Below are 10,176 nucleotides of genomic sequence, written 5' to 3'. Positions count from 1 at the left end.
TTTTCTGCTCCAGAAAGTTTCTGAAAGTAGACCAGCCTTCAATTTCGGTCGCTTCGAATGCGCAGAGTTTGAATGTCCGGATTCCGAAAACGCAGTTCTCGGCACGAAGCGGCGTCTCGGCTTCGTTTCTGCATTCGGCTGACGAAAATCGAACTGAGAATTATCAAAAGTATTTGAGCTTCGGCGAGGAAAATTCAATGATAAAAGAAACAAGACTGCTCGTATCAGGGCGAAGCCCTGAATGTTCCGACTGCCTTTTAAGATTTATGGAACAGCAGTAAAAACATAAAAAATTAAATGAAATAAAACAAAATGATTTTTTTTTTAAATTTGAAGTTTTTTATGAAAATCATCCCCCCCCCCCACAGGCCATATAAAGTACAAAAAAATAGATTTTGTTCCTTTTAACAAATCAATTATGGCAAATAAGCTTCGTTTAACCAATTTGGAACGATTTATAAGACGGATTTAATCTCCGCTTACGCGTTAATAGCGCGAATTATATCGCGCGTTAATTGTCCCAAATTGGTCAAAATGGCCGAAATGGCAATCTGTAAACCCTCATAACTTTACGAGAAATGATCACAGGTGAAATATCTTTTCAAATTTAAGCTCAGGACAACAATACCTTTCGAATGATGTAAAAAAAAATTCCGTCAAAAATGGCTAGTTTGTCTGAAGAAAAAAAAACCCACCCCGAGCACAAATATTCCGTTACTTTTGTATCGAAAGTCGGAACAAAAAGTTTAAGAGGCATTATCTGCAATCCAGCACTCGATTCGAGCAACTCAGGACAACATGTCTGCTCGTTTTCGGCAACCGAACAGAAGTTGAAAACAAGCGAGAGACCGAATGAAGAAAAAAACGAAGAGAGGGAAATGGATTTGAATTTATACGGATACGAAGACAATTATAGCGACACGACAAACAAAATGGTGACCGAACACGAATCAAGTGTGTCTTCGATCGACCTAGAAACTTTTGATAACCATTTTTACAACGGTTTCGTAGTGAATCAACATCAAGATTCAAATGAAGCTTTGGAGTCGGCTCAAACTGTTAAGCTGAACATGGTGAACGCTTTCGACCAAATGAACTGCCAAAACTTAAAGTTCAATTTATTAGAGCAATTTCACTTTGGGTCGAGATCCGTTGCAGCAGGGCAGGTTCCCGAGTGGTTGAGCCCTGGAGTTCGGAGTGGCCCTGTTTCTGTATCCAACGTTCCCGGAGGTCAGCTGAAACCCGCAACCGCATCACAAAACTCGCATGCAAATTTTATCATGTGCAGATTCTGTCGCAAAGTTTTTCCCCGAAGTAGTAACTTAAATCGACATCTCCGAACTCACACTGGAGAGAAACCTTTCGTGTGTAACTACTGCAACAGAGCCTTCAGTATATCGGGTGATCTGCAGAGACATGTGAGGGATACTCACAAACAGCAGAAACGCTTCAAATGCAAGGTCACTTTAGTTACTAAATCAGCAGCCTTTTTTAACTTTAAGTTAAAGTCCAATAGCTGAAAAATTGATTATTTTGATGAATCAGTCATTTTAATACTACTTGACCCATCACTAATAATCTTCAATTGTAATCCAACTTTTTAAAGATCAATCATTTTATTTGATCAGTCACCATATTTATTATCAGTCATTTTAACCTTTAATTATAATCCAATCACAAATTGATTAGTCTCACTAATTAATCAACCATTGCTAACCTACATTTATAATCCAAATAAAAAAGAATCGGTCATTTTAATAAATCAGTCACTTTAATTACCAAACGATAAGTCACTATTTAACTTTAATTACAATTCAAATAGTCACTATTGAAATATCAGAAATCACAACGTGGAAAAGGCGTTTGTTTAAAAACAGTGCAACAGAGCCTTCAGTGTGTTCAAGTAGTTTGTTGCAACATTTGAAGGATGCTCAAAAACCAGAGAAACACTTCAAATGCAAGATCACTTTCATTACTAAGTGATCTGCCTCTAATTATTAGCAATATACTAATTCCTTGTAACTTTGATCAATCATTCGCTTTAAATACTAATTCATCAGTCACTTCTAGGCTTCAATTATAATCCGTTTGCCACATGATCAATCACTTTAATTAATCAGTCAATTTATTTTCTAGTTGATAAGTTACTAAAAATCATCAATTACAATCCAATAACTTAAAAATCAGTCACTTTAACTACTCAGTCACTTTAACTACTCAGTCACTTCAATTACTCAGAGATCTTTTTACCTTCAATTATAATCCGATTACTAATTGGTCATTGACTTTGATGAATCAGTCAGGTTTTCTTACGAAACTATTCAGTCACTAATAATCATAATCAAAAACAATCACTAATTGATATAGTCACTTAAATCAAAAGACTTAAGAATTAGTTACTTTAATTACTAATTGATCACTCTCTTTTAACTTTCAAACTCGAAAACTAATTGATCAGTCACTCTAATTGCCCGGTTTGACCAAGAATGCTAATCATACATTTTTCATATATGAAAAAATGCTAGTCATACCTTTTTCAAGCAATTCCTTAAGTACAGAAAATTGCATGAAAAGTCTATGATTAGTGATTTTTATATATGGAAATTTTATGACTAGCATTTTTCCATAAATCATAAATATTGATGTTTTACATTCTTTTTGGTTGTGCTCGTAACCGAACACAAGTAACCAAAACCTTGGTTACTCAAATGTAAAGTAACCAAACGTTTGACCGTCTTGCATTAGTATTGTGTTGAAAGTGGCCTGAATTGTCTTAAATCTGTCATTCACAAATCATATAAATAAAGTGTCAAACTTTTAAATTTTGGCAAATATTTTCAACGATGAATATTTTTGAAATTTGATTTTTCAAGTTATCAGACATTGATTAAGGCATACATAAACATGCAATACAAAAGAAAGAGGAGTTTGTAGCGTATTTGAAAAATTCATTAAGCGAAAAGGAAATACAATAATTTTGGTTTATCCAGGACTACGTTATACACACAAAAAAATATATTTTTCATGCAAAGTTTTTTTTTTGAAAAATGTTAGTTTGTGTACAAAGTTCAATTTGCGGTTGAACAAATGCAAAAAAAAACATTTGAGGCCAATTTTAAATTTACTTCAAAAATTTTTTGTTGACGCTATCAAAAAAATGCTACTCTTACAATTTCCATATATGGAAACTGTATGATTAGCATTTTTTTTGACAAAAAATTTTAATTTTTTATTTAATACGATACACCGAGTTTTATGCCAAAACAAGAAAAAAGTTCTTCGTAAATTCGATGACACCCTTTTAGCAAAATGTATGAATTTTGCATGTCTAGTATTTTTTCATAGACTTAGTTTATGGAATTGTATGAATAGCATTTTGGGATTGTGGAGGTCAACCCGGGTGATCAGCCATTGTTGACCAAAAATTAGAAATCAATTGCTAATTAATTAGTCATTTTGATTAGTCAGTCACTTTAATTGCCAGTTGATCATTCACTATCAATATTGAATTACAATCCACCAATTAGTTTTTGTTAACATCTCAAAACTCGCTCTGCTGAGAAGCCGTTCGTGTGAAAATACTGCAACTGAGCCATCAGTTGCCGAGTAATCTGCAGCCACCTGGCATCTGCAGCCTCATGACATGGAATTTTAATTAAATGATATGATTTGACTGTAATATTTCAGCAATCGACGAAAACTAAATTTTTATGCAAACAGTCTAGCGCTAAAAAGATTTGCACGTCGCAATTTTAACATAGGTCGCAATAATCTAGGCTGACTTTGAAAACTACTGAATAGCGCCGTATATTTTGCCCCCTTTTCATGACTACAAATCTTTTAAATTACTATTGGGAATTGAATCTCTAAGCAGCAGTTTCCAGTTCCAGTTTTCATTTTTTTGAATGGAGTTTAGGTTTAAGCACTGGTTCACGCGGCTTTCTAGATCTAAATTTCCCACCGATGAAAATGTTGCTGTATATAATTGTTTCGAATGCATTTTTGACCCACTTGCTTGTGATTTTTCTGTGATATTCTTCAATACGTGTCATAGCGAACTCACAAAGAGACTCGTCTGCTTCTTGGTCCTGTCCGAACTTTTGAAATACTTCGATACATTTAATTGGCGTCGTGAGTTGCTTCTGTTTCTGTGTTTTTTCCTTGCTCCGCTGGCTCATACTCAAACTGGTTGTCATACTTCATTAATTATCATTAGCCTTCTTTAAGTCTGATTTTCTGGCTATGTACTGCTTGTAAATTCGAACTTTGTATTTCGGCTAACATTGGAATGGAAGTTGCAGCTTCTGATTTCGAGATTGCTGGGTCGACCACTAACTGTTTTCCAGTTGACAATGTTTTGCTCTTCTCCGGTGAAGCTACTGCAGTGACTCCGAATCCTGAAAATTCCGATGACACAAACAGATCCCCTATTGTGTTAGTAGGATCCGGTTCTGATAATGATGGGCCTATTTCATGCGATTTTTCTTGCGACGTCATTTTAGTTGCCCGAATAAAAGGTAGCCATTATCACAGGTTGCTTCTTCTTTTGAGATGCACTAGGATATACTAAGTAATCGTCCCACGAGGAAGAACGCGATGCCTCCACCGTCCGCGGCCAAATCCGCGCAGAGTTTGGTTTCAGAATTGTTCGTTATGGGGCTTTGGGGTTGAACTTGCTTTTGGCATTTGGTATATTCGCTTTTGGTGTTGAACCTATGTTAATTTTTTTATGGGATTAGCTTTGCTTCAATCTAAATGCGCCTTTCTTTGTTAACTTACTCGTTTCGCTAATGAATATCTGCTCAGTAACCCTGACATCTTTAAAGTCTTCAAATTAAAGTCTTCAAATTAAAGTCTGCCCAATTTCCGATCCAAAATCTTGCGATTAGCGACCACATTTTTAGGATAGTTAATGACGTCATAATCTAAATTATTCGAATGTTGGGATAGGCTCGTCTGCAGATCTTGTCGCACCCTGAACCTCAGCGTACACAGAATCAGGTTAATTTTCAGTGTTGATGGGGAAAATGCAACTCGGTCATTCATGCTCCTCAAAACTTCGGGTCTTTTTACGTTGTATCTGCCTTTTTACGGTCCAAAACGGTCAGAAAATTAGTTTGTTTTTTTTTTCTCAGCAAAACTCCAAAATTGGGGCTTTTTTAAACCTGAAATTTGGTCGGTACGGATTGTGTCAGAATTAATTGGTTGTTGATTATATCCCTTCTACGAATTCTATAATTTTTTCTCCAATAATTGTTTTGGTAGGCAGCGCCGATGGATATTTTGAATAAATGTTTATGGCTACTAAAATGTATACGTTATTTAAAAAAGGTCCTGCAAAGTCCAATTGTAGTTTTTCAAATGATGCCTTCATCTCAAGTAGTGGGTTATTTGAAACATCTGGTTTCGAAGTGTTCGAAATTTTTTTTGTGAGCATTGTCTGCAGTTCTAGCAACGTTCGATAACTTTGCGGTGCATCCTTGGCCAGCGGATGTAAGCTGTCATCTCTAGATATTTTAGTTTGAGTTCTACTTTCGTCTAACAAATTGGAAATGCAACTCGAATATCACTGATTACACAGTCGTTAAAAACAACGGCATCCTTCCAAAAAGGCATTAAAATAGTTCCCTACTTGCATGAACTTCCTGTATTTGGTTAAAATGCATTAACTTAATGACTCCAACAGAGACTCGTTCGTTGTTACCTCTCTAAGTAAACCTGCAACCAGTAAAATTGAAAGACTTGTAACTCCAAATCTGTCCAAATCTGTGTAACTCTCGTGGCCCTCCTAATCACTTGGCTTGAGACACCGCTGATCCTTGATTTTCTTGGCGAGCTCCTAAAACTGAATTTATCCATTTTTTACCGTCATTTTTTTCAAGTTGACTACTGTTGTCAGTTTTGCCCTCCTCCATACAATTTTCCGATATCTTCAATTGAGTGGCGGCGTTACGGTTAACGGCTGAATCAAAGGTAGTTGTTGTTCCCACTTTCGATACGAAAGTAACGGAATATTTGTGCTCGGGTGGGTTTTTTTTTTCTTCAGACAAATTTCGACTTTTTAACTAGCCATTTTTGACGGAATTTTCTTATATCATTCGAAAGCTATTGTTGTCTTGAGCTTAAATTTGAAAAGATATTTCACCTGTGATCATTTTTCGTGAAGTTATGGGGATTTAAAGGTTGCCATTTTGGCCAATTTGGGACAATTAACGCGCGATCTAATTCGCGCTATTAACGCGTAAGCGGAGATTTAATCCGTCTTAGAAATCGTTCCAAATTGGTTGAAAGAAGCTTATTTGCCATAATTGACTTGATACAAGGAGCGAAATCTGTCCTTTTGTACTTTATATGGCGTGTGGGGGGATGATTTTCATAAAAGTTTCAAATTTTAGAAAAAAAAATTTCATTTTTATTACATTTTATTTTTATTGGTTATTACTGCTCCTTAAACATTAAAAGGCAGTCGGAACATTCAGGGCTTCGCCCTGATACGAGCAGTCCTGTTGTTCCGACTTTCGATACGAAAGTAACGGAATATTTGTGCTCGGGGTTGGTTTTTTTTTCTTCAGACAAATTTTGACTTTTTAACTAGCCATTTTTCACGGAATTTTTTTATATCATTCAAAAGGTATTGTTGTCTTGAGCTTAAATTTGAAAAGATATTTCACCTGTCATCATTTTTCGTAAAGTTATGAGGGTTTAAAGGTTGCCATTTTGGCCATTTTGACCAATTTGGGACAATTAACGCGCGATCTAATTCGCGCTATTAACGCGTAAGCGGAGAATTAATCCGTCTTAGAAATCGTTCCAAATTAGTTGAAAGAAGCTTATTTGCCATAATTGACTTGATACAAGGAGCGAAATCTGTCCTTTTGTACTTTATATGGCGTGTGGGGTGATGATTTTCATAAAAATTTCAAATTTTAGAAAAAATAATTTCATTTTTATTACATTTTATTTTTATTGGTTATTACTGCTCCTTAAACATTAAAAGGCAGTCGGAACATTCAGGGCTTCGCCCTGATACGAGCAGTCCTGTTGTTCCGACTTTCGATACGAAAGTAACGGAATATTTGTGCTCGGGGTTGGTTTTTTTTTCTTCAGACAAATTTTGACTTTTTAACTAGCCATTTTTCACGGAATTTTTTTATATCATTCAAAAGGTATTGTTGTCTTGAGCTTAAATTTGAAAAGATATTTCACCTGTCATCATTTTTCGTAAAGTTATGAGGGTTTACAGGTTGCCATTTTGGCCATTTTGACCAATTTGGGACAATTAACGCGCGATATAATTCGAGCTATTAACGCGTAAGCGGAGATTTAATCCGTCTTAGAAATCGTTCCAACTTGGTTGAACGAAGCTTATTTGCCATAATTGATTTGTTACAAGGAACGAAATCTATCCTTAAGTACTTTATATGGCGTGTGGGGGGATGTTTTTCATTGAAAAAATTTCAAATTTTAGAAAAAAAAAATTTCATTTTATTTTAGTTCATTTAATTTTTTAAAGTTATTACTGCTCCATAAACCTTAAAAGGCAGTCGGAACATTCAGGGCTTCGCCCTGATACGAGCAGTCTTGTTCTATTTGTACATAAATTGATGGTGAGATAGATGCGCTACTAGACATTTGAGAGACGAGGAGATTGATAATTTTGTCGAAGCTACTTTCAAAATTTGAAGAGATTCTGCCCACTTTACAGGAGGTTAAGTACAATGTAGCTTGTCTTAGTATGTACTGCTTTTTGATTGGCTAACTTTAAATACATGGTCCACTTGCAATTTCTACTCGTAATTTTTACTCGAATCTAATTGGTTGATATTTGAATTGGATCTTTTGAATCTCATTTACTGATGACTCGATTGCATTGAGCGACGCGCTCAACCAAATTCAAAAGGCTGACTCAAATTTTTCTTTGTTGTCAAAATCGTATACCGGTCTGCCCAATTTGTGAAACGCGATTGCCACTGTTCTTTGTGAGGACTGAAACCACTATTTTAGGTCCATGAGATTGTAATTTTGGATCCCCAACAAAATTTTAAATTAGTCACATAACCAAACTACAGCTAACTTTGATAGAATATTTCTCTTCCGCTTGAATTATGATCCTAGATGTGAACAAAAACTGGGGCCCAAATTTCTGGCTCTACGTTTTGTTCCAAGGCGGCTACAAGTCCCGACTGGCGTCCTAAATTAATCTCAATAATTTTGACGAGTCGTAACGAAACGTTTCCGTGATGTCACCGATTAGGTCTGGAATTTCGTTAAATTCTTTTTTATGAATGCCAGTTCAGATAAACGATTGTTTGTTGCTGGTTTTCAGCAAAGGTCTCAATGGTTTTTCTAACCTCGATAAAAAATCAGGACTCCCATTGAAGATCTGAAATCTTTCAGAGTTTTTAGCGGCGTTTTACTCAAAACTGATTCCAAATTTAAATATTTTGGACGAAATTTTTCTACATCTATCTCAAATCCTGGTCATTTCAGGTTCGTCATCGATTTTGGACTGGCCCTTTTTAAAGTATAGGTTTTATCCTGTAGTTTTTTTTTCTTATTTCTTCTGTTTTTTTTTTGTTGTGTTCTAATATGGAGCCATTTGATTCAGAAAACAAAATCTTCCAGTAAATTCTAGTAGAATGTTGTCCATTGCCTCCTGAATTTCTTTAGACATGTCTGTGATTCGATAATTTCGGTTCAATTCTGTAAGTGTCCGTAAGTTCACCACATACAACGTAAATTTACAATGCCTACCCACATGCCATCAAAAGGTAAGTGCCTAAAATAGAATTTCAAACCAAATAAAGGGAACCACACTTTACCCGAAAAAATGATGTAATGGTTTGGGCTACCGAGTCCATTAATTCTAACAAACAAGGCATCTGGTGTTATTGTTTAAATCATTGGGCGTTCATCGGCTAAGCAATCATTGCTGACTTTAGTTATCAATATTTATTGCCGTTAACATTACCTGAAGATTGAATGTGAACTGCTTTGATCAAATTTTAGTTTCAGCCCACACCTCTGGCTATTTGGCTATCAACCACTACTAACCTTTAACCATCATCCAATCATTATTAATGAAGAAACTTTTCTTTCATTAATCTCTTTTGATATTGAGCAAAAAGGCAATTTGACACCGGGGAATAAAGTATTCATAACTCTCTCCAACTTCTACGAGAACAATCAGACAGAATTGAAAAAAGTGAATTGAATAGTGATGTGTTGCAGTAACCGCATTACGGGCTTCTTAAACTCAAAAAAAGGCACTTTTTGAATTAAAATGCAATTTTATTTTTGAATAATAAAATGTCTTCATGTTCAGTTGTGCAGCAAACCCTTCGGACAGCTTGTTAACTTGAAACGACATTTACAGAAACAGGACCATAAACACCCTTGCTCCTCCCCTTCCACCTCAGCCCTCATGGTTGTGTCACGTGATACCACACCCGAACTCACACCTTCAGCCAAAGGAGTCCACGCGACATTCGGGTCATTCGCGAAAGGAATCAGTCTCAGGACACCGGCAACATTTCAAAGTGCTACAGCTACCCACTTAATGCCAACGGCAGGCGACATCGGTGCATTTTTGGACACGTCTACTTTGCAAAGCCATGGAGGCTACCCTTGCTCTTCAACACAATTAGCTCGCACGATGTCAGTGATTCGTCCCCACCCGGAAAAAATGTCCCACTGCTCTACTGACTTTTAAAATAACTTTTAATTTCATACGCTATTAAATTGTATCTACCTCTAAAAGTTCAGTTTAACTAGTTTGCAGCTATTTTCATTGCCTTAATGCACCAATACTTTTCATTGCCTTAATGCACCAATACTTAAGAGCCTTTTACACAACACTTTTTAAAGCCTTGTCAGCGCTCTATCTCACTCTAAATTATAAAATATATTTTGAGATCAGTTTTGTTCATGGTAATTACACACAACAGCAGAAACATGTAATTTTTTCATATTAGTGTATTAAATTTGGTGAATAAAAAAACACAAAAACTTTGATTTCTCAGAAAAACAGTTTTCGGGTGTAGCTCAACAAATGCGCTAAAACTCATAGTTTTGCTTGCTTTTATTTTTTAAATTATCAATTTTAAACCGAAGTAACTAAAAATATTAATGGAATGATTTTAAAATGGCAAATAACGAAACTTCAAAAGGAGAGTT

General features: G+C 35.6%; 1 protein-coding gene across 1 annotated transcript; it reads left to right on the top strand.

The window, feature by feature from the left end:
• Nucleotides 1-745: 745 nt before the first annotated feature.
• On the top strand, nt 746-9,913 carry LOC134851481 (zinc finger protein 705F-like). The gene is made up of 2 exons (XM_063867593.1): nt 746-1,460; nt 9,326-9,913. The coding sequence occupies exons 1-2, from the start codon at nt 879-881 to the stop codon at nt 9,710-9,712; spliced, it is 969 nt and encodes a 322-aa protein (XP_063723663.1). The 5' UTR covers nt 746-878; the 3' UTR covers nt 9,713-9,913.
• The last annotated feature ends 263 nt before the right edge of the window (nt 9,914-10,176 follow it).

Source organism: Symsagittifera roscoffensis, chromosome 1 (genome assembly GCF_963678635.1).
Source record: "Symsagittifera roscoffensis chromosome 1, txSymRosc1.1, whole genome shotgun sequence".
NCBI lineage: Eukaryota > Metazoa > Xenacoelomorpha > Acoela > Convolutidae > Symsagittifera > Symsagittifera roscoffensis.
Note: the sequence above shows the minus strand (reverse complement) of the source record. Positions and strands in the feature narration are given on the sequence as shown.